General features: G+C 45.0%; 2 protein-coding genes across 2 annotated transcripts; one reads left to right on the forward strand and one right to left on the reverse strand.

Annotated features, from left to right (window-relative positions):
- Positions 1 to 13,576: 13,576 nt before the first annotated feature.
- On the reverse strand, positions 13,577 to 14,924 carry LOC105182516 (chymotrypsin-like protease CTRL-1). Its single transcript, XM_025297617.1, has 3 exons — positions 14,642 to 14,924; positions 14,237 to 14,463; positions 13,577 to 13,741 (listed from the first exon to the last, which is right to left on the reverse strand). The coding sequence occupies exons 1-3, from the start codon at positions 14,922 to 14,924 to the stop codon at positions 13,577 to 13,579; spliced, it is 675 nt and encodes a 224-aa protein (XP_025153402.1).
- Positions 14,925 to 19,850: 4,926 nt separating this feature from the next.
- LOC105182460 (cysteine-rich hydrophobic domain-containing protein 2) lies at positions 19,851 to 24,390 on the forward strand. Its single transcript, XM_011139889.3, has 4 exons — positions 19,851 to 20,428; positions 21,008 to 21,218; positions 21,532 to 21,648; positions 21,761 to 24,390. The coding sequence occupies exons 1-4, from the start codon at positions 20,310 to 20,312 to the stop codon at positions 21,809 to 21,811; spliced, it is 498 nt and encodes a 165-aa protein (XP_011138191.1). The 5' UTR covers positions 19,851 to 20,309; the 3' UTR covers positions 21,812 to 24,390.
- Positions 24,391 to 24,614: the final 224 nt, after the last annotated feature.

The raw sequence follows: 24,614 nt of genomic DNA on the forward strand, positions 1-24,614 counted from the left end.
GCTTTCCCCTCCTTCCTTCCTTCCTTCGGCAAACGGCGAATCATTTATCAACACAGTTGCAATATTGATTTTTAAATCTCCCGCTTGTGGGGGATTCCCTCGAATATGAACGGACCTAATTCGCCAGATAAACGGAGGAAATGGGGGAATTCAAATCGCGTGAGGGAATTATGTAGGCCCCATTGTGACGTTGCTTTCGATTCATCGTGAGAAGCAATAGAGATTTCATTGCGTTCTCGATCGACGTAGCGTCACACTTGCTCGTGCAAAAGCGGCAATCGCGGATTTCCGCGAAATTGACCGACTAAGATGCACTCCTTTTTTCCCAAATATTTGCAGATTAGATATGGGAAGCTATTACGGTGCAAATTTCTTTACATTACAATATTTTCTAGTGGGTAAAAATTCCACAGTATCCAATTGGGGTGTCTGTTGAAGATTTTTCACCCCCTTCCCAAAAGAAATTACAAAATTAACAAAATAAGAAGAAGAAGGAATCGTCCATTAATTGTTACGATTTATAAATTTGCTACAAACACATCTCAGTTGCGTGACATGCTTTATCTCACCAAACTTTTTTTTTATTTTATGATTGTTATATACAAGCGAGCGTGTAGTCAAGTTCACCTAGTAGCTTCTCTATCATATTTAATTCCGTCGGTATGGCGTTGAGCAAAAATATTATTCGTGGGGGAAACGTGCTCGCTCGGCGAAGTATCGCGGATAGGAGTTGCCGGTGTCGCGAGAAACGAGCGGCTCTAAACACATTGTTACGACGTTACTTAGCGCAACTTTTATGCATCCGTGCGAAGGCAGACACGCCCTCGCATTCAGCCCGGGACGAGTCATCTGTCTACGGGCACTCAACGCCGAGAGTCGAATTTTATATGGAGATTGCCGTTGTTCCCAGGAGCACTAAAGAGAGTTAAGGGTCTCTTAAAATGGTTGTCGTTTGTCCGTAAGAGGAGCAGCTTCCTCTCCGCCAGGGCTCTCTCCTCCCTTGCCCCCTCTGCCTCTCACTCTCCTTGTCCCTCCGCCGTGTCTGGTATTATTATTACAAAGAGGAGTCCGCGGCATAAATAAATCGTAAATCACGCGGCGTCATAAACGTCAAAAAGCTTCGAGACAGTTCGGACCGTGCGATCACCGCACAATGGCGGCGCAATTTTGCAATTTTAACGCTTATAACTCCCCCCGCTCGCTCTTCACCCCGTGTCCTTCACCACGCTCTCGGACGAGATACGACTTTTTATGACTTTCTCTCGCGACGGATGCAGAATACGTCGCTGCGATACGCAGGTCGTTTCTCCTCTGATACGTTTTACGATCAGTTGCGTGATCGCGGATCAACGTCACATGTTCGGAATGATCTCTTCTGGGTGACGGAATTGCTCTATCTGTCACTGGTGCAATTTTCGTACTTAAATTCGGACGTCCGATGACAGATGTAATTTCAGCCTCAAGCCAATCCTTAACTCGTGTTGACACTGAACGTTATCTCCATTAGACGTGTTGGAATTAGTCTCGTTGAAACTGCGGCGCTAACCGAGGCGCGAAGTAAAGATCATGACGCTAGTTCGGCATGCGAGAGACGTGAATCACTAATACGCCATCGGCGCTAATACCCATCGGCGAAGAGAACAGGCCATCGGCAGGGGCTCAAAGGACCCAGCGCGACGAAGTGAAGGTGCGCGCAGTCGCGAGGTGGCGCGCGCGCGCGCGCGCGCGCAAGCTTTCCGCATGAGTGCGAGTCTGTTGGGAAGACGAGAGAAGAGGAAAGGAAAAGAAAGTCCCTGGCTATGTACTAATTGCAAGTATCAACCCCTCGTTGGTTTATGCCAAACATTTAATTTGTGGCGTGCATACGTTCGCCTATCTACCCTAGACATCGCGGCCGAGCCTCTGTTTGGGTAACGAGACTCAAGTTGCCAGTTGTTAGCAATGAGTTTAATTGCCCGCTGCGCGTTTGTTCTCGCTGGCTGCTCTGCGCTGCCGCTCGCTCGAAACAACGCTGAGGTCTCTCTGAAGCGGATCTGCATGAACAACCACGCGGAGAAGCGCGAAAACTGCCTCTGACAGAGGCAGCTCGTCACCGAGTCGGTACCATATTTCACAGGTATTTTTAGGGATATAACCTCAAACGCTGCGTCTTTGCGCAATTCATTTTCCTCTTCTCGCGGCGATCGCACATGCGCGGATGACCATTTCGCGTCGTCTGCGAACTTATGTTCGTTTCTGTTCATAATTCTCACGCGTAAACTCTCGATGAGAATTCGACAGGAAAGTGAATCTCTGTGGCGACTTAGCCTGATAGATTCGTGTCACAATTCGTGGAACTTCAAATGGATCTGCGTATGAAGAAACACAAAATGAGTCTCACGACGTACTTTGCTTCGTGAATGACATAGATTGCCGATCGGGAAGTCCCTCCCGAGGGAGTCGTACCATTATTATACGAACACTTCGAATGCGCCAGCCACCTGTTTACTCCTTTCCCACCGCCTCTCTCGTTCCGAATTAACATTAGGAGCCAGAAAAAGGTGAGGCTCTCGAATGAAGGATCCCGCGGCGCTCAATTGCTGATCCATCCGCCGAAAATAAGGGGGCAGCATTTATATCCGCGCCTTTATTGAGACACCTGACAGACGCAGCTGATCATTGTCCAATGAAAACTTTGAAAGGGCAACGAGAATACAACCGCAAAAGTATCCGATGCCACCGCGCCGGCCAATAGCATGCGGCCCGCCACGAAAATACCGCCTGGTTCGATCATTCGTCGCTCGAGAAATGGATCGGACTATCGCACGAAAGCCTTAGCGAAAGGTAGAAAACCGGGAAAATGGTAGCCAAGCCGCGCCAGCGGCCTTCAATCAGATCGCTTCTCTATTATTCTTTCGTCTGCTACTATCGACAACTATACGGACCATTCTATTGCTACAACTATAGTGTCAAAATTATACTGGTAAAAACACGACAGCATACACGCAAGCGCAAAGCCACCAAGTTGCTATAATGAAGCCTACAGTACTATACCGATCTTTTTGTACTACTATAACAGCAACTGATGATCAATTAACACCAATTAAATCGATCACAAACTGCATCGATAACTGTATTAGTCATTAGACAACTATAATGAAAACTACACTACTGTACCATTATAGTGACAACTATGTAAACTATACTATATTGTATAGCGGCAACTATATAAGTGTAAAAATATCACGCAAGCGTGACTGAATTCGGGCGCGGCCGTGCCCGAAGAATTGATCGGCAAAGACACGACGGTCTTCCTTTTATGTATCCCCCTTTTCTTGTTTCTTTTTTTTCTTTCTGTCGACCAATAAAGACAGATGGCTACTAAGTTAAACCACTTCTTTAATATTCTTTCGTTTGCTGCTACCAACAATTATATCATTAAAACAACTACACACGCGTTGTATAACGATGACTATAGTACTATATCGACTTTTACACTATTATTTGAACAACTATAATCAATCAACGATAATTAAATCAATCAGACTGTATCAACGACTGCATTAGTTATCAGACAACTATGACGGCCACATCATCGTATAGTGGCAACTATACAGGTGTAAAAACACAAACGCGTGCAGTCTCACGACTAAAGTGTCCGGTGGCCGAAGGATCGATTGGCAAAGACACGATATGGTCTTCCTTTGTATATTCTCTCTCTCTCTCTCTCTCTCTCTTTCTCTCTCTCTCCCTCCCTCTGACCCCTCCCTCATTTTTTCTTTCTCTCGGCCAATAAAGAGACGCGCGTATATGCGTGCACGCACGGACACACATTGGACGAAACGATTGGACACAATGTACACGGAGCACAACGACTGTGGCGAATGAACGTAGCGAGTTCCCGAAGGAGCTACGCTCCGCTGCGCAGTGTAACGACTCGCTAAGTACGTACTTGTAGGCGGTTATTTCGTCCCTGATATCAAAGACCGCCTCGTACTTTTTCGCCATCTTTGATACGAACGCATGGGGGGGCCCCTCTTTCGCATACGAGCGATTCTCCGCGAAGCGGCACGCACGCAATTAGGACCTCTCGCTCCCTCCGCTTGTCGCGCCGCGTCCTTACCTTCCTTTTCTCCAGCCGGTGAAATTGATCCGCTCTTGACACTGCGTTCTGGCCGCGTCTAGACATAGATGGGGGCGTAGAAACGAAAGGGTACTGCGCGACGATGCGCGAGAATCTAACCTCTTCGCGGAAAGGCTCGAGGCTGTCGGCCATTATGAACATAACGTCGCAGTTAGAAGAAAACGACGAAACACCTCCGTCCAGATAACCTTTACGTCCACGATTTTCCGTCAACCCGCGCGTGGTTCCCATCGGTCACTCGTCAGAAACTTGACGACGCGCAGAATGCAGAGCAACCGATTCCCTAGTCGAAACCATAATGTTGACTCCAGGTGGATTTGACGTTGAAATGGTCGATGAACCATTGAATCCATGTTAATTCAACCTTCATCTACGTCGAATCAACCTTGAGTCTACGTCGTGGGTTCGTTTGTGAGATTGACGACTCAACGCGCGCGTTTTGCACCTTGGTCCCCTTGTCGCCCTTCAATTCAACGAACGCGATTCGTTACCACGGGATAAAGTGATCTGGTGGAAAAACGCTAGGAGAGGGCGGGGGAGTACTCGCGCCTCACTCGGACGCGTGCTTCCCACCGCTTTGCCTCGCATCGCCTCGCGTGGCTCAGCAGAGGGCCCGACGAGATTCCTCATCCGGCTCGGCCGTCAGCTCTGCGGCTCTCGGGAAGACGTGAAAGCGCTGGCTTGGCGCGGCGTCAAGCGCTCATTATTAATACGCGAGGCGGTGCTTGCCAAAGCGGCAGGCATTCACGTGTTTTTCCCGAGGGCGCCCGCCGAGGAAACCGCACGAGGGAAACTGCGAGCTACGTCGGCGGGGGAGGAGAACGGGCAAAAGGAGGCGCTGTAGGCGGAGGTGGCAGAGGAGAAGACGAAGGGCAGGCTCTCCGGTACCGGAGAGAGCACCTGCCGCCTCTAAATCTCGCTACTTAAGGCCGCTAAGTGTCACGGCCGTGAAGAGAGCTCCGTCGCGTTTAATTGGCTATCGTGCGCGCTCTCGCTATTTCTAGCCAGCAAGCGAGCCTGTTAGGCCATTGCTGGCTGCTGTGTATAAACGATGTTGACCGGCTCGGCTTCGCGGAAACGCGGGTGTCCGCCTGCCACCTGAGCGGGAAATCGAGCGCCGCGCCGCGCTACAATGTCGGCCGGCTCTAAACGGCGCGCGTTAATTGGACGCGCGCTTAAACAGAACAGGCGGCGGCGGCGGCGGCGGCGGCGATGGTGGTGGCGGCGGCAAAGAAGTAATTCACGCCGACGACTGGACAGAGCGCACAGAGGGCTGCCTTCAGCCGGGTGTCGCGAAATGGGTGTACCGGCACGCGTGTATCCCGCTCTCAGCGCCAAGCGCGAACGTTTGATCCTCTCAGCTTGAGGTAATAATATCGCGGAGAGGCGGAATATTCGGGATCGGGCAGCCGTGTTTGGTCCTGCAAATGTGGACGATTAGACAGAGCCTTGCTGTTACCTGGGTGAATCGATGCGGATGACCGCACGGACTCGTTTCCGGCACCATGACTGATTTTTATCTAGATAATGGACATGTAATATCTTTATTATCTTTATGTAGATAACATGGGGGTGTGGTGATAACACAAAAAACTCTCGTATAGGTTAGGTTAGGTGAGACTGAGAGAAAATGCCCTCTCCCATCCTACGACAAACTTCCCGTGTTGAGTTGTTCATTAAAGAATATTTGCGAATAACTTGGAATTTGATGTGTTTGCTTACACAAAACGGTGGATAATAATAATAATGATCTACAAGCACGCGACGACAGATGTTGCCATTACAGTTCCTTTAAGAACCGCGCGCGCGCGCGCGCGCAAGTTATTTGTTCAAAAATCTTCTTTAACTGATCGCTCAAAATTTTACATATTCGCAAAATAGCAGAGGAATTTTTTGTTCGCTTTCGTCTAACCTACTCGGGAACTTCAAATGTTATCGTCATTCTGTGTATTATCTCCATTTACGTTTTAAGTTGAAAAAAATGTAATCCTTGCAAAATCGCTTAGGATGACGTTCACAGATAATTTAATCCACATTCTTGCAAATGTGCGAAATGTAGAAATATTTCTCTTCACGTCGCGACTCCATCTACAATCAGGAGAAAGTGCTGAGAGGAGTTGACATATTTCGCCTTATCTTTATCCAGCTAACATCACAATCATCGAAGCGCATCAACGTTGAACGAGTTGATCTTTCCGATCGGCCGCCTCTTTGTCTCGCTTCTTCTCTTCTTGTTCTTGCGCCAACTTTGTTGTGTGTCGCACACCTGCCTATTAGTTATTTGATTTAATACAACACCTCTGACAGTAAACGTTTGAACGGGCGCCAGGTGATAAATAGTTCACACGTGGGGACGGTGGCGTAACACTCGCAGCTCGTGCACGACTGACACACGACTACTCAACAAACTTGCCCTCCCGTCATTTTTACACTACATTCGCGCGCGCGCGCGCGCGCGCGTGTGCACGAAAACGCTAAGCAAACAACGGCGATCGCGACCACTCTACGCTAACTGCAGTGTGGAGGCGTCTTGACACATAGCGAAACGCTGCCAAATTCCAATAACTAATGCGACACGCTCGCCCGGCCCGGCCGACAGGTGTGCATAAATTAATAAAGCGGCTTCAGCTTGCGTCACCCTCCGCAGACTCGACATCGTGCCTGTCGCCGGAGAAGAAGGAAGCAGGAAAATATTCAACACCGCGTCGAGACGTTATTATTCCCCCGCAATCAACGATTAATCGAGCGAGCGTCGACCTGCGCGCCCCCTGTCGAAGAGACAGAACTTCTCGCTCTCCCGGATTTGGCCGGCGAGAAAGCCAGAGATTCGCCGTCCTTCGACCGAAAGCGTGTCTACTCTTTCATCGTTTATTTCAACCAAGTTATTGTTTCGTGAGAGAGAGAAAAAAAGAGAGATTGAGAAAGAGGGTGAGGAGCCTCTCGAAATCGCAAAACATCTTCATTAACGAGAAACCCAGTGGCAGCGAGCCGGCCCACTCTCCCCTGTTCCCGAATCCGTGATTCCACAAATCCACCAATTGATTGGACATGGCTAATTTAATAAGCGGCGCGTTTTACGAGAGTACCTCGATATCCACGCGGCGGCGGCGGTCGTGCAGGCAGTTGCAGCCGAGATTTAAAAGCCGCTCTCCGCGCGACTCCGCTTGCCTCTCCCCCGCCCCCGCCCTGTCCCGCAATGCGGCAAGCCGTTGGCGTTCCGCCGCAACTCTTTCTCGTTTCGTCTGTCCGTTGCACGGTCCATGGACGGCGTCGTTCTCGGCGCAAGCCGGCCGGCTTAATGTTGTTTTAATTAAGTAGGCGGTTAGCCGAAAAGAATGTCGAGTCGGTACTTTCGGTCTCGTCGGCTTCCTCCCTCCCCCCCAACTCACCCTCCTTGCTTTCTCCGGGCTCCCTATCTCTATCTCTGGCCTCCTCTCCGCCCTCTCCCTCTATTTCGAGAGAGGTGCCGTGTAACTCAAGTCGCATGTGTTCCTCGTATGTTCAGACGCGATGGACGATTTCGCTTGACTAATCGCCGTCTTTTTAACCTCTCCCCTCGGTCCCTCCTCCTCCTCCTCCTCCTCCTCCTCCTCCTCCTTGACGACGACGACGTGGTGGAAGAGAAAGACCTCGAGTCCCGCGTAAAACGTTGCCGTGTGTTTATCTACGGCAGGCTTGGATCAGGCGTCAAGTGTCGGTCAACAATAACGTTCAACGCTCGGGGGGATTCCACGGTTAAAGGGTAGCGAGTGAATTTTCGGAGCGGGGAGGGAGAAAGGGATGAGATGGTTTTGTAGACGATTGATATTCATCTCGATAAGTAGCGTTAACGATGGAAAATAGCGTGTCAAAGGTATAGTCTCGCACGATGGAAACCTGCACGTTCTTTTTTTTTTAACACGAAACACACTGATAATTAGCGTTCGTTAATTTTATCGAAGTCGGTGAGATTTGTTTCTCTTGGCCTTTTTTGTTCAACGAAACAACGCTAAACGCTTGATCAACGCTAAAATGAAAGTCTGATCTCATTGGATAGTATAGTCAGACAGACAGATGGTTCGCTTCGCTTTTATGAGTTTGGGAACGCATCCTATCATGAAGTAAAGGAAAATCTCTACTTACCGACATGTGCATTGACCCATTCTGTGAATAGACGAACGACATGTACAAAGTGTCAAATGAGAGCCTGTCGGCTCAAACGAAAATGCGTCGTAGCGTATAAATTTGAGTGATTTTTGCAAGAAATTACAAATCGGCCATTTTTTTACGGTAGTTACGCTGACACCGAGCTTGGCACTTCGTCCCGGCGTGAAAATGCGAGTTACTCTCGCAGCGCGTCCCATTCTGCGACGATCTCCGCCACGTTGTCGCTGATTGAGGTTGGAAGGTTTCAAAGGATTAATTCTAACGCTCGCGCGACCCGCTGCACGTGCACGAAAGCACATAATGCGGATAATGATGGCACAGTCCCGCTGATTTGATTATTCGTCGGAAAATGTAATTCGAGACGCAGGTAAAAGCGATCATCGCGGGAGAGACGGAACGGTGTTGAGATTATTAAGATGAATTCGATTTCCTGCGACCACGCGGGCTATTATTAGCCGGGTTAATGAGCGATGTTAAATCGTGATCTGCTACTTTCGCCATGCCAGAATGTGTTTATATGCGCGGCACACCTATTTAGATTGGCCGACACTGTCGTGCATATAAATGTACAATGAGCGTCTCTGTGAATCGGCGTCTGTCTGTATGAACAGGTGCGCTTTATAGGCGATTCGGCGATACGGTTCGTTAAATAAATTAAAGCTCCCTTGATTAGCGATCAGTTATATGCAAAACCAGAGCCCGCAGTCACGGGCTGTATAGTGCGATAATAAAACAAAACAAAGACGTTGTTCTTTCTCTAAGATATATTTCTCTCATATTGCCAAGATAAATCGCTCAAATCCAGATAGACGCTCCGGTCCTTCCTCGGAGCTTTATCAACGCTAAAATGAAAGTCTGATCTCACTGGATAGTATAGTCAGACAGATGGTTCGCTTCGCTTTTATGACTTTGGGAACGCATCCTATCTTGAAACAAAGGGGAATTTCTACTTACCGACATGTGCATTGATCCATTCTGTGAGTAGACGAATGACATGTACAAGGTGTCAAATGAGTAGGAATATCAAGATTTATTTATGTAAAGTGGAAGGAGCAAGATGTAGGCATAATGAAAAATTATGTAAGTAAAATTTGAGGAAAATGTGTAATATAATAATGATTGTTTACTACTGAAGCATTTTGTAAAAATTTATATTTATAAATACAAATATAATATTAATAATATAATTTAATATAATAATATAATAATTTAGTATAATAAAATAAAATAATATAATGTATATAAATATAAATATTTAATATAAATTTACAAACATAATATTAATAATATATAGAAATATGTATATTTAATTGAATATTATTATATCACTTAATATAAAATATAAAAGCATTAAATATAAATCTCAAATATTATATTAATATAATTTTTTAATAAAATATAATGTCAAACTTCAAATCCATTAACACCATCGAAGATGTAGGGAAATCGAAAAAGCAGCGCAGCGATTCGAACAAATTTTGCGGAAACGCGCGCTTCTGGCTGTCTTATCGATAAAACTAGAGAGCTAAATAACGGCTCCAAGTTCCCACAGAAGAATTTCGAATTTTTGCACGAATCCGCGGAAAATGGGCCGCGAAGAATGGCCGGCATGTCATGGCTGCATCATATATGGCCGCTTCAGCAGACCGTAAAATTGGCGTGCAAAAATGTATAAAAATGGTACGTCTGCCTCTATACATAAAAGCGCCCGTATTATCAGCTGAATTAACCTTACACCTTGCTTCGTACGATTCTTCGCAAGTACAAAGCGACAGCCTTTGTTTAAGAAGGAAGAACATCCCTATCCCTCCTCCTCCCTCTTGCGTTACAGCGCGCTAGTCCAGAATTATCGCAAATTACACGGCGAGTTAAGGGAATCCGGAATATGTTAATGAGTGGGGCAACATTCCAATTATGATCTTGATAATAAGTGTGCGTGATCCGCAATGCGCATTTCGCTGCGTTCACGCGACTTCTGCGTACTCGATTCTCCAAACTCGAATCAGAGTTTAAGGCACAGATCACCACCGGGTGAGGAGAAAATCACCACCGGGTGAGAAAATCGAAACGAAGCGAGATCTTCGGATCTCACACGCGACAATTGTTCTCTTGCTGAATTTATCATGTGCGTATCAGGACTATAATGTTTCAGTAATCAGATTTGACAGTATCCGAATATACCATTTCTCGGATACCAAATAGATGTGACGCTTTACATTCGGATGATCCGGAGAATAGTTGAAGGGCTGAAGCCAAATCCGAATCCAGATTCAAGTCCGAAATCGACCAAACTCGTTCGCAATAGACTGAGTCCTTTTCGAAAATTGCAATTGCAAACTTTTCAATTGCAATTCAACGATTCTCTCGAATGCAGTTCATAATTCTCTCGATCCGAGACAATTGTGCTTATTTTGCTAACAATTACTTTGAACAATTTTGCTACCTAATTAATTTTTTACTTTATTCGAATCCGGATTCTGATTCGAGTTAGAACCTGGATTATCGAATTATCCAAATAGCGTAGTTTTGAGTTTTCGAGTCGAAAGCGAGCTCATCTTGAGCTCAAAAACTCGTTGTTATAAAAATTTAATAGATAATTCCAAACTGTATACATATAAAAGCATGCTTATTAAACATTCCTGTATGCAGCTACATAATCGATCTATTGAGATTACTATATTAATTCATTCGTTTCGCGATACCCGGTATATGACTCTTACCCGGTATGTACGATTCTACTGGATGGAACAGGGTTGAGTATCTTTCAGACGTGACCTTTATGTCGAGTATGAGACGAATCGTCATCCACAGGTAGAAATCTTTCTCGCGGTCTCTGGTGAATATCTGAGAGTGTAATCCCTCGGCGTTTTCTCGCGTTGCAGCGCTGCCGCCTTCAGGAAGCCGCAATCTCGCCGTATCGTCGCCGAGCAGCGCCCGGGCGGTTAAACCCGCAAGAAGAGAGACCTCCATAGCGGCTACGGCTTCGCGGTAATAGCTCTGTCCGAGACACACCGGCGCAACTTCGTTCTGCATTTACGCTGGACAATTATAAATCGTACCTCATCACCTTTCCTCGCCTCTGTTTCCCCGCGACTTTTATCAGCGCCACAATCGCGCCGACTCTCATCTCTCGCTCTCTCTCGCTCTCTCTCTCTCTCTCTCTCTCTCTCTCTCTCTCTCTCTCTCTCTCTCTCTCTCTCTCTCTCTTGCTCTTTCTCTCTCTCTCTTTCTCCGTAACCACTTTAATCACATTTTAAATATACTGAACGCCCGTGATTACTACGTACGCGTCGAAAGGAGCGTGTGGTTACGCTTAAAGCATCATATGCACGCCGCGCGCAACACGCTGTGCCGAATAATGCGGCGATCCGCATCGAGAGGGGGAAGGGGGAAGTCCGAGGGAAGCGAATCGTCCGTCGAAATCGCCAGAATATCGTGCTGCTTTATCGCCCAATTATTCATGAGCGCCAACTGGAAACAGGGATTATCACTTTCAATGTTACATCACGTCGTATCGCTCTGTATCACCGGTCCAAAATTTGAAATTGTCTATCGGAGGCCTCCCCCGAAAACTTTGGTTTTAGTTATAAAGTTTGTAGGTCTTAAACTAATTAACTTAAGCACGTTCCGTAATTGATCAGCTGATCAATTATAAAAGTAATAAGTGACAAAGAATCTCTACATTTTTTATCTAATATTACAAAATTAATAGTTAAAACCAAGTTTGTAAATATGGAACAGTACATAGCTGTGAACGTCCAAGCATGATCAGCTGATCAATTACGGAACATATTTAAATTAGTTTAAGGCCTGCTAACCTTATGACTAAAACCAAAGTCGCTATACCAAAGGACTATTTTTTATCTGATGAAATGTGAGATCTGGTAAAATTGCAGTTTGTAGTTTAAGCTACAACACCAAATCACAATTTCAAACTTTTGATGTGTGAAATACAAACTGATAATGTACATTACATTTGAAATTTTTACAAATAGGTTACAAAATGAGACAAAATTTCGAATTGGGGAAACTAGTTGGTTGTTGAGCAGTTTTAATATATTTTCAAGTATAGATTAATATTAAGATAAGATATGATATAATTTATAAACAAAATTTTTAAGTTGCAGTTTCTTCGCAAGAAAACAAATCTACTTTAAAGATATGGTTCTTTGATCTCAAGTGATAAGATGTCAAAAACGCTTAAATGTGATTGACAAATAGTCAGGCGCCATTTAGTAGTGTCGCAAGATAAATACGGACTCCCCGAAATGCAGCTGAAAGACCTATTTAGAGCCATCTAGAGGAGATGGTCGCTAAATTCATTCTAACTGGTTGGTATCTCTCAGCGAAATAAAGTTTAATCCTGGTTAACGAAGGTTTGAGTCTTGGCTAAACGACTTCGGAAAGAACGATCATACCATGAGAGTTTCTTAGAACGCTTTGCTTGACTCGCCCTCTGAAGAAATTTATATAAAACACATTGATTACTTTTCAGTGCTGTTGATCAAGTCACCCGTGTTCACGCTAATCCTCAAAATAAGAATTAATCAGAAAAAGATCGATTTATTCTCAGCATCAATGCAAATGTTTGCAGGTTAACCAGATTTTAGTACTATTTTCAAGGAAATTGTATATTCTTTTACTAATTACGATACAAATGTTATCTTCTAATAGCAGTTCTCGTCAAAAGTGTCCCGACGTTTAATACGTCAAGTTTTAAAATTGAACTTCGAGGTGTAACTTTTCTATACCCTTCAAACATTCAATATTTTGAGAGTAACGACGGCAGATTGAAAAACTTCTCAATTTTCAGACGGTGTTACTCAACGGCAAAAGAGAGTCTGAAAGTTTTGAAGGCCTGATGGTTGAAGAGAGTCTCTCATTTTTAAATAGTATTTTTAAATAGATTCAGCGACAAGCCCGGAGCAGACGTTCGTTAATTCTAACAAACTTCTCTTATTTGTAAGAAGGAAAAAGACAAACAAATTTTTTTGTTAGTAAGTCACTTGACGCGCGGATAATAAATCGAAGTGAAAGAGAGTCACTTGTAATTATTATCCGCGTCAATTATTAACTAAACAGAATACACGCGTTCTACGGTGCTGAGTAAAAGTTCTTATCGCATAGAAGACGGCATTTCGCGTGCAACTTCGACAAGAACAAGAGCGGGAAGAGAAGGAGAAGTCCCAATTAAAAGTAATTGCGAACGCTGAAAAATGATTAGGCGCGAGATGCGCTCGCAATCAAGTGTTGCAGGGGTACACGGTATCTCCTCGCATTGCAGTACTTTTTTATTAACAAATCCCTCTATAGTTGCACTCCAGTAACTCTTTCGATCCATCCCGCGAACGCCGCCACTCTAGTGTATACTCCGGGTTTATAACTCGGACAATATGCGTCTCCGTAGCTCACGATGCCAATTTGCAGCGGCTGATTGTTCTTCATCATAAACAGGGGTCCTCCGCTGTCGCCCTAAGGTACATCGAAATGCAACGAGTGAATTTATTTGAAATATCCACTCGTCGAGTATCCTTCATCGTCCATAAATAGACCTTGATAAATTTATCGAAATTCCATTTAAGAATAGATAGTCTGATCGAGCTTTAATGCTCTTGTAATATGAGAGCACCGAAGCGCGGGAAATGGAAGATTGATCAGTTGACAAACTAATGATTAAAATTTGTGGAATTAGCTGATTTTTTACCCTGCCTTAGTTAGATTCGCCATATCTATAATTTTGACTAGGAAGGACAAACCTTCCCATAGGGCAGCGTCTGACAAACCTAACCTTAAAGGCCTTTGCGCGCAAAAAGTCCGTAACCGTAAGATCATAAGTAAACTAATCGATCGAACAGAGTCGATTATTCTCTTTGCGCTAAAGAAATAATCAACTGTGACTTTAAAATTCTTCTACGTACAATGGCCTTAAGCCAACTAGCGCGAGTTTGCACCACATGCGTGTTGTACCTGACAGGCGTTCTTCCCGAGTCCTGGCATCGTGCAGATATTTCTGTGGTCCACCCGCCAATACTCGGTGCACTTGCGTTTCGAGATCAACGGCATCAAGGTGTACTTGAGCTTCTTGACACCTGTGCGACTGAAACCGTCGCGACCCCAGCCGACCACGTAAGCAGTCGTGTCGGCCGAGATTCGGTTCTCCTTGGGACCGGCCAAGCGTATCGGTTGAATTTTGTCTGAAATGAAACGCCTTCGTGGGGAAAAGCCTTGGTCGTTTTGTCCTCAGCGGTCATTCCTAAACTGGAGGCCTGATAATAATCTACAGAGTTCGATTTCGGGTCTCCGCCTGCCGACCATTTTGATTTCGACGCATGTCTCGAGCGATTTCCGGTTGAATTGGCGAAATCTCTTTACCTGAAAATTCTATATCCCGCGGCATATGCAGCAATCCGATGTCGTTCTTGCTGAAGAAGTACTTGGGGTGCACCACGGCCCACGTCGTCATCATCGCAACTCCGGGCCCCCTATTGACGTCGTAACCAATCCCGCTCTTGTCAACGATCCCGAATACCACGAAGAACCGTCTCGGTCGCTTCGCGACGCAATGGCCCGCGGTGAGAACCCATCTTTCCGATATAATGGTGCCGGCGCATTGTGCCACTCTTCTGCCGTCGATCAGTCGATGCACGACGGCCATAAACGGAAATTGACCTTCGTTCGCGTAACTTCCGCCCGCTATCCTCTCGTGTGTATCTGGCTTTGCGCCGATAAAAATAATATTCGTACAGGAAAACAGTGGACTCGTCCACGAAAAATGTATGTGGGTGAAAGGACGAGAAGAAGAAACCCACGTGGGGCCAGAAGTGCGGTAAAAATTGCTAATGGTATCGTATAAAAAAAAAAAAACTTAATCATGTGATGATGATCGAAGCCTTCGATTTTATATTATTTTATTTATTTTATTTTATATTTCTATGTTGTGCAGAGAAATATGTCATCACCTACTCTATGTATGATGAAAGAACGAGATATATTCCTTTACAGTTTCCCCCTTTTACGGGTGATTATCTTTTTCAACAAAAGATATCTTTTTGATATAACAAGCTCATGTATTCAGAACAAGCATTTCTTCTCATTTCAAGAATATTATATTGTAAAACTTATTCTCTACAAGAAGCAATATATGTGATATTGAGTAAAGTACTAAATTTGTGGTTGGAAGATGAAAACCACGCCGTGATGATAATTGAAGTCTTCGATTTCATTTTATTTTATATTTCTACATTATTATACATAAAGAAGAATATCATCTTCTATTCTATGTGTGTTAAAGAAGACCGATTACTCAATTCATTTTCCTTGTTTTAAGTAACAGCTGTCTTCAACTTTATACCAGTTTTCACACAAATTTTAAAGAATCTCATTGTGATGTACTCAAAAGAAAAAAAAAAGTTCCTCTCTTCTCAGGAATATTATATCAGGAAACTTATTCTCTAGAAAAAGCAAACTGACTTCCAATTCAATATTCTTGGCCGAAGAGTACTAAACTCAGCATTCCGAATGAATGATCCGAAGCAAATTTCATGCTTCCGTTGAACCCAAACGATAAACCCGCAGGCGTACCAATCTACAAAGCGCTCGAGATGAATATAACATTTACTCGAGAAAAAATCCGCAACATGTATTTCCCCGTGCGTATCCGTGTGTGCGTCAATTTAAACGAATGGCCCATCGCAGACCGCGTCTTCGTGCGTGACCGACGACCAACGAAGATATCACTTATCACACAGGCGGACTCGCCAATTATCGGAAGACCTCATACTCACTGCTCGAGCAGGGCGGCTCATGCTTGTACGTGAATTTATTCATGTCGCACGATGCCGCGGCGATGAGGAAAAACGCGAGAGCCCTCGCACTGCGATAATCCATGGCCGACTAGGGCAAATTAACGCGCCTCACTGCTATTTATGATTTAGTCAGTCAGGCACAGCCTGGAGAAATTGTTCGCACGACGGCGACGATGGCTGGAAAAAAAGCTACGCAGCCTCCCGCGGCCTAGCCCTGGGACGCCTTCTGCGCCCGCCGGCTGGAGCCGGCCCGTAAAAATAATCGATCGTCGTTATTACTTCCTGGCTAGCACGACGCTAGCCGCGGCTTCCGCGTGATCGCTGAAGATCGGCGGGCCGCGCTGAAAATCGCGGATCTGCCGGACGCTTCTTCCTATTTTTAGACGCGATGCCGCGAAATGCCGTACGAAGTCGACGCGCGCGATAGCGCTGAACATTACTGCTGTCTATCGCTCGCTAAGTGGACACACGCTTCGGGCATTTTCCGAAACAAAATTTCGACGTCACAGGCTGAAGTCGCGCTTAGCGCAAATGGCGTCTCAAATCTGCCTGCTGTTCGAAAAATACGATTTCTTCATTTCATCGCAGGGTCTTTCGTGAAGCCACGATTTCATGAAGCCGAATTCAGTTGTTTCGTTAGGTTTCAGCAGGTTCTTTAGGTTAGGTTCTTAGGATGCAATTTCACGGATGCTCTTGACTCGGTCGTCTATGCCGACGTGTTCGCCAGGGTTTGCAGTCGCAGTAGGAGTCGAATACAAACGATGACGACGACAATGACGAAGCCAGTCGAGCGTTTCTTGCCGCCGCGCTCCGAGGAATACAAGAGAGGCAGTTTATTGCGTGTTGCATATTGTGTCACGTGGTAGCGCGGGTGGTGCTTGGCTCTCGGCTTTGCGAAACGCGCGGCGAGCTGAGCCGCGACGACCGAACGAACAAACGCGTCGGCGTTTTTATTAATCCCGGCCGTCGCATCGAATTGATTAGCAATCATTCCATTACGCCGCGGACTGTTCCGCGGTTTCCAGCCGTTGAGCGGCCGTTGCACTCTGATTGAAATGCGCCTAAAGCCGGGTTATGACTCGGCCACTCCTGCGCGCACGAGTGCGCCGCTCGTTGCGACTCGCGGTAGATGGACTCGCGTAATCGCGTGAATCAATGTCGGATTGCTGATTAAGCGCGCTGGGTAGACGCTGGAAGGATCTCGAGTACGCCGCACCGACAGAAATGTCATTCCGCGATTACTCAGTTTACTCACCTCTTTCTGAGTCATGCGTATCTCCAATGAAGAATGTCTTCTCCGTCATAGTCACACGAATTTTAGGGAAACGCTTTATCTCTCTCTCTCTCTCTCTCTCCCCCCCCCTCTCTCTCTCTCTCTCTCTCTCTCTCTCTCTGAAGAAGATTTTATTATATATATTTTATATTACATATATTAGATTGGATATTAAATTAGATTGTATATTTAATTATATATATATAATTAATTATAAGATTATATATTTAATTTAATTATATATATAATGGTGACAGGTTCAAGATTCAGGGTTCAAAGTTCAATGTACTCATATCTATCGCTAAACACAATAGTCGTCATGTAATTGCAGGTAGATTAGGTATGGTGGATTAGGTCATTTTGAACGAAAAAGTCCTTTATTATTTTACAATAAGTACGCAAATTTTCAAGTTATCAATTAAAGGAGTCTTTAGATGTGGTCATTTTCAATTATTAATAATTTAACAACTATTGTGATTTTTGCAAAATTTGTATTTGGTACTTGACTTTTCTTCTCAGTTCTGATTAATCTTCACAATTTTTCGTTTCCAAAAGACCTCGGACACCCTATATATACATTGTGACTATATTGAACTTTGAACCCTGAATCTTGAACCTCCTGCTAAATACAATAGCCAATATAATTGTAGATTAGGTCATTCTGAACAATGAGGTCCTTTACCATTTTGCAAATGAGTACCTAAATGTTCAAATTATCAGTTAAAAGAGCCTCCAAATGTGATAATTTTCAATCATTAATAATTTAGTAACTATTGCGATTTTTGCAAAATAGTACTTGACTTTTTTTCTCAGTTTGATCTGATTAATCTTCACAATTTTTCCAAAAAAATTCCGGATACCTTATATATATCACGGTTATATATAAAATAATATTATTTAAGTCTCGAAATTATTATATAAAATTTATATTCTCTATACAGAAAAAGAACTCTTGCCTTAATATGAATATTCTTAATTAGGCCTCCTGGTTCTTGGTCGCGAAATCTCGACTGATGACGTCAGAAGCGAAGAAACTTGTATTAAAAATTCCTGCGGATTGTGCAGAGAAAAAGATATATCCGTAAAATGACGCTTGCTGAGTACATTTCGAAAATACTCCGAAAACATTTCCTTGTTTTCTATCAATCATAAATGAGCGTAAAATTAGTATGACATGCAACCTTTCCTTTTAACCTAGTTTTCTTCATGATTCTGTCACGTCGATTTTTCGCCTATTTCGCTTCGATTCGACAGAAGAGAAACTTTCGGAACATTTTAGAAACATGCTCGGTCATATCCTTAATTTGTTTCAACGTGATCCGTATGAAATTTCCAGTGTGGATTTCCTCGTTTCTAACGTCATCGGTCAATAAGATGGCTACTGTGAGGAGAGCATCAAAATACTACTAAACTTACGGGGATTCAGAATACATTTTAAGTAAATTTGATATTTATAACGAACTTGTGTGTGACAGTATTGCGAATATATAAATCTAAAAAAATACTGGAAACAAGTAACGTTTACTTGAAGAATGCAGTATGTGTACAAAAGTCACTCGCATATTGTATTTTTGCTACAAGCGTCGAGCTGAGGATTATGTTAATAAAATATTTATCCCTGAGAAACTGCCTTTCGTCCCCGATTTTACGGATATATCTTTTTCTCTGCGCACAATCCGCAGGAATTTTTAATACAGGTTTCTTCGCTTCTGACGTCATCAGTCGAGATCTCGCGGCCAAGAACCAGGAGGCCTAATCAAGAATATTCATATTAAGGCAAGAGTTCTTTTTCCGTATAGAGAATATAAATTTTATATAATAATTTCGAGACTTAAATAATATTATTTTACGTAAACTTCCTCCTCCGCGAGAGAGGAAACGTAAATTCGCGCGAGACTATCTTGAAATTCAGTCGTATCGAAAATATCCATTGCCACTCCGCCGCTGGGCCAGCTCGGCCGATTTCATATCTATTTTCGCGCACTACTGGCGTCACTATTACGACAGCGAAACTAAATGAGCGCAGCGTAACACAATGATCTAACCCGCCTTCTTTCCCGCCAATTGGAGAAAACTCATCTTACGCGTCTCAGAGGAAAATTTTCTTTCATCCAGCTCGCGGACCCAAGTCCCGCATGCCGACGCCGAGGCAGCCAATTCCACGAACAATGTCCAAGCGGAGAGTTCATGGCGCGCATCCAGCGTACGAGACAGTTGAAGAAAATTTGCAGGAACGATCCATCAGCTTCATACACGCCTATTCTATTTTCATTACGCAGAACAGTAACGACTATCGCGACGACCGAGCCCGGTTCGCGCGCGCGCGCGCGCGCGTTTGAACGAGCCCGCGGCAGGGCTGACAACGGCGAGTGCGCGTGCGCGCGCATGCGCGACATTGGCAGGCCTGGTCGCAGCCAGGAAAAAATTGATGAGCTGAGCGAGAGCGAGAAAGAGAGAGAGAGAGAGAGAGAAAGAGAGAGAGAAAGCAAGCGCAGTTCGCGTCGCGCCGCGCGTCGCACATCCGCAGTGCGCGTCGTGCAGGCTCGGTGTTTTGTGTGTCGCTGCGCGGCGAAGACGAAAGCGACGGTGAACGGAGCGACATACGTGCGTACGCGCGCGCGCGCGCGCGCTGGCGTACCGACGGCACGGCAGCGCGATTCTCCTGCTCCCGTGGTCGTCGAGCGGCAGCCTAACAGCTGGCCTAGCGTGGCCCCGGAGATGACCGTGGCGGTCGGCGAGAGTCTTAGCGACGGTACGACGACCGCGAGCAGCCGGAAGCCCGTTGCGGGGATGTGAACGCGCGCGCGCGCGCGCGACAGCGTAGCGCGTCGTCGCCCTGGCTGGAGACGACAGAGGGAGGACGCGCTGCGAGCACGACGTAGCGTTGCTACGCGGTGAACACGCATCCAGAGGCGCGAGGAGCGCCGGCGGCGCCGAGGTGGTCCTAGCAGCGTGCCGCGCGATGGCCGACTTCGACGCGATCTACGAGGAGGAAGAGGAGAACGAGCAGAACCTGGAGGAGCACTACGTCACTATGGTGCCGGACCCGATCGTCATCCGCGGGGCTGGCAATATGACGGTGTAAGTTAGCCTGCTCTCGCTCCTTTGTTGTGGCTGACGCGCTCGTCGCTCCGCGATTGGACGATCCCTGGCGTCAGCGAGCAGACAAAGGCCTCCGGCAGGCTTTTTGCTTCTGAGACTACGTGACGTGTTGTTGTTATTGTTGTTGTCGTTGTTGTTGATGATATCGTTGCTGCTTTGGCACGGCGGTTTCCTCGTCGTCGAGGATGCGTTAACGCGGGCGGTTGCGCGAGGATGTATTTTTCCTTGATTTTTTTCCTCGGCAATTGGAGATGCGTGTCGTCGCTTCTCGCCTACCTTGAATCTGAACGAGTATTTTAATTTGATGGATCGGAAGAAGACAAACGTCGTGTGTGTGTGTGTGTGTGTTTGTAAATTTACGCTGCGTGTGTATCGGTGTATGACCTATATTTTGATCACATTAAACGCGAATGGAGGTGAACAATCTCAGATATTTTTATACAAAGATTCCGACAGATTTGTACTCGCGAGTCTGGGTTTGTCTAGTAACAGTGTGAGAACGTTGAACTTGATCAGTACACATGAGAGTATTATTAATCTGTGAAATTTTTGCCTTAGATTCGGTCTCAGCAATCGTTTCGAGTCGGAATTTCCCAATGGCCTCGTGTCCCGTGTAGCTCCAGAAGAATTCAAAGCGACTGTTATGAGAATAAACAGTGTGTTGAAAAAGACTCTGCCTGTTAATGTTAAGTGGTTGTTCTGTGGTTGCGTATGCTGCTGCTGTACTCTAGGATGTTCTCTGTGGCCTGTCATTTGTTTGAGCAAGAGGGTAAGATTAATGCATATAAATATTTGACAGAAAATCTATTGCTGTACTTTATATATATATATATATATATATATAGCAGTGGTTCTCTATCTTCTTCTTTTACTGGTAAACAACATGCAAGAGATTAAGAAAAATATCCGGGCCAAGTCTGGAGCTACTTTTATCCTTCTAATTTTAAAACAGATTTCTTTAGAATTAAATAACATATAAACTCGTTTATTTTCTACAAATTGGAGGTTAGAAGACACTGCTATATAGTGCTTGTGAAACATTGTTTGGTATATAATTGTTGATGTGTTATTTGTTTCTGTAGACTCAGCATTCACTAAACAAATTATTAGAATGGGAAAACAGTAGGCTCTATCATAAACTCGGGTTACATTGGAGATTGGCGAAGCAAAGATGTGACAGCTCCTCCATGATGGAATATGTAAGGATTTATTAAATTAATATAACCTTGGATATATCTCTACTGGATATATATGTAAAGTTATATAATTGTGTTTAAACTCAGTAATGTCGAATGCATCTTCTTCTTGCAGGTTCTTTTAATTGAATTTATTCCAAAGATACCGATCTACAAGCCCGATTAAGTAAACAATACGGAAGATATATGCAATTAGTATTAAACGAATACATAAATCTCGTGCGAGTATACGGGATGCGTGTCGCAACGATTTGTAAGCAGTTTCAAAAACCGCTTGCGATAATACGAAGAAAAAGTTTCGCTCGGAAACTCTTCCCTCGAATCGGGTGAGCATCTCGTATATAGTCCAGCGTAATTGCGATTGATGTGCAAAGAAATGCTAAGAAGATTAAGTGCCGCTACACGACGATATAGGTACTTCCTAGTACTTATGTAACGCATATTTTTGTAAATACCATGAGTAGGAATGCACAGTACAATAATTCGAGATAACGATGGCGTTTAGGTGGCGTTTTGATTATGCAGGAAAGAAAACAGCAGCTGTCTGTCCGATTTATACGAGAAGGAGGGACGTCGTAAGCAAGCGTTAGATGAGTGTTTCTTTTACATTCATTTGGAAAGTTTAGGAATAAGTGCGATCTGTCTTATTTTTTTTATTATTATTATTGCTATTATTATCTGCCGCTGTTTCTTTCACTTTCGCAATGGATTTTTCACACCGAGAAACACGAAGCCCGATAGCTTCTTTGCCAGTTCTGTTTAGTCGTGTATACAATTTCGAACCACTTTGCGATAAGTTCCTTGCAACGTTCGGTACAATCCGTACTCGTCAGGTAGAAAATTGAAAAGCTTTCAGGTAAGAAATTAATCTGATTCAGTACAACGAACATATATTAAAGTACGGATAATAAAAGAACGGAGTACGCGACGAAGGAGAGGAGGACTAATCTGTCGACATGTGTGTTGCACGATTCTTAACACACACGTACACACGCACGCGCCCATGTTGTACATACGTACATACGTGTACATATAGAAGAAAAAAGTTATTTTAACAATAGGTTAATTTCTTACCACGGTGATATTAGAAAGTATGGTACGTAAAGCGCAGCGCTTTACTTCCCGATGCAAATTTGACGAGATATTTTAACACGAGAGTGAATTTTATTATTCGGAGTCGAGAAGAAACGGCACCCTGAGGTATCGAGTGTATATGAGAGGACGCGTGCGAAGAGAGCGAAGGAGAGGAGGTAGCGATCGCTGGTGGAAAAAAAAAAGAAAAAAAAACTGCAATATATCGACGATAAGGAGGAGGAATTTTAATCGCGAAACGCGGCGGTCTATAATAGGGCAAACAGTACGGCGGAGCGATTGCGGACACGGAAGGACGGAGGAAGCTACCTTGAGCGAGCTCTTGTTTCGCAACGAAGGCCACCGTGTCACCGTGACTCTTTGTTCTTTGTTCTTTGTTCATCGGTATGATCTCCCGTATGCCGTATCATTAACACGTGCCGCATCAACGTCGTAAGCCTTGCCGTTCGCGTCGTCTGATGCCTTTAGAGCAAGATACTCGTGCGGCATCACGTGCGATGAGTCGTCGGCGACGTGAAGCTGACCGAACACGTTGAACAGTGTTATGCGCGTCCGCGTAGAAAATTGCTCGCCGATGCGTGTTGGTTTCCCGGTTGGTCCTGCGACCTCGCAGAGTCTCCCAAGTACTGTTTGCCCTGTTTTGTGTGAATTAACCGCTCCCTGCCCGAGACGGGATAGGATAAGATAGCGAGATGTCAGCCGCCGACGCGCGGCTGTCGTGCCGGCGCTGTTTCACACTAACACTCCGATGTGGTTCCGCACAGATATTTCTCTCCGCTAGAGCGACTTGTCTAACACGCGATAATTACCCGTGCGCGATCGGCCGCGCGCTGCTGCATTGTTTCCCACGCATCTGTATTACGAGGTATCTGTAACGGGCGACTACGAGACCGAGCGAATCGAGCCGGCCGTGGCGGGCGGCCGCGGGAGGCGACGAAGGAGCGAGATTACGGTAGAGAGTGTGCGAGAGCTTGTGGAAAAAGGAGAAAAGAGGAGAAAAAAAAAATAATGCGCTGCAAGTGTTTCTGTTGCTGTTCAGTGGCTGTGATCGAGAACAAAAGACTAGTTTCGAATTTTTCGAATGCGTGCCGCGGCACGAGCTACGCGCGACACCCGTGCTTTATCTTGCGAGGTTCTACATTTGCGAAGCCTTTTGTAGAATACCGGATTTCATCTGTTCATCTCTAACGTTTGTACTTATCCCGTAGAGTAAACGAGGCCGAGGCGACAGGACGGCGTCCGCCGCGTCGTCCGCGTCATGTAGCGTTAGTGAAGGGTGATCTATGCGTCGCCGCCATATCTCTGATTTCAACCGCGAGCGCGTAGGTATGATCCATCTCTGTCATCATCGATATCTCGAGGAGCAAGGGAAGAGAGAAGAAGTAGAGCGAAGAGATGCACTTGTTCTCGCTGGAAATACGGAGGAACGATTACATGTATTCCCTCGACAATCTGTCTGCTAATTAACGCGTCGCTGCGGGCGATCGCGGGTGATCGAGCCGGCTCTGGGCAGACATGGCGAGCGCGTCGCAAAGGTCATCGAACGTGATATAAAAAGCATAATCAAGAGATATGCAAGGCGAAACATCTGAAACAGGCCACATGAGTAACTGTGAAAATATACAAGATAGAAAAGAATGTTAAATACAGAGATTGTAGGATTTTTTTTTAATGGCGCATCACGTGGCAATACTAGTATGGCCTTGAACAGCGTTATCAACGTTACGGGAAGGTTTCTTTGAAGTTTTTAGGTGATAACGGCCATTGTATCATCTCTTCCCAGCAATTAATGTGAACAACTTTTGTCTGAAACATTTTTTTTATTCATTTAATATTTTTTTAGATATTTAAGGAAAACTTGGTAACTTTTTCAGTAT

The sequence above is a fragment of the Harpegnathos saltator genome, unplaced genomic scaffold (assembly GCF_003227715.2).
Source record: "Harpegnathos saltator strain DR-91 unplaced genomic scaffold, Hsal_v8.6 scaffold182, whole genome shotgun sequence".
Lineage (NCBI taxonomy): Eukaryota > Metazoa > Arthropoda > Insecta > Hymenoptera > Formicidae > Harpegnathos > Harpegnathos saltator.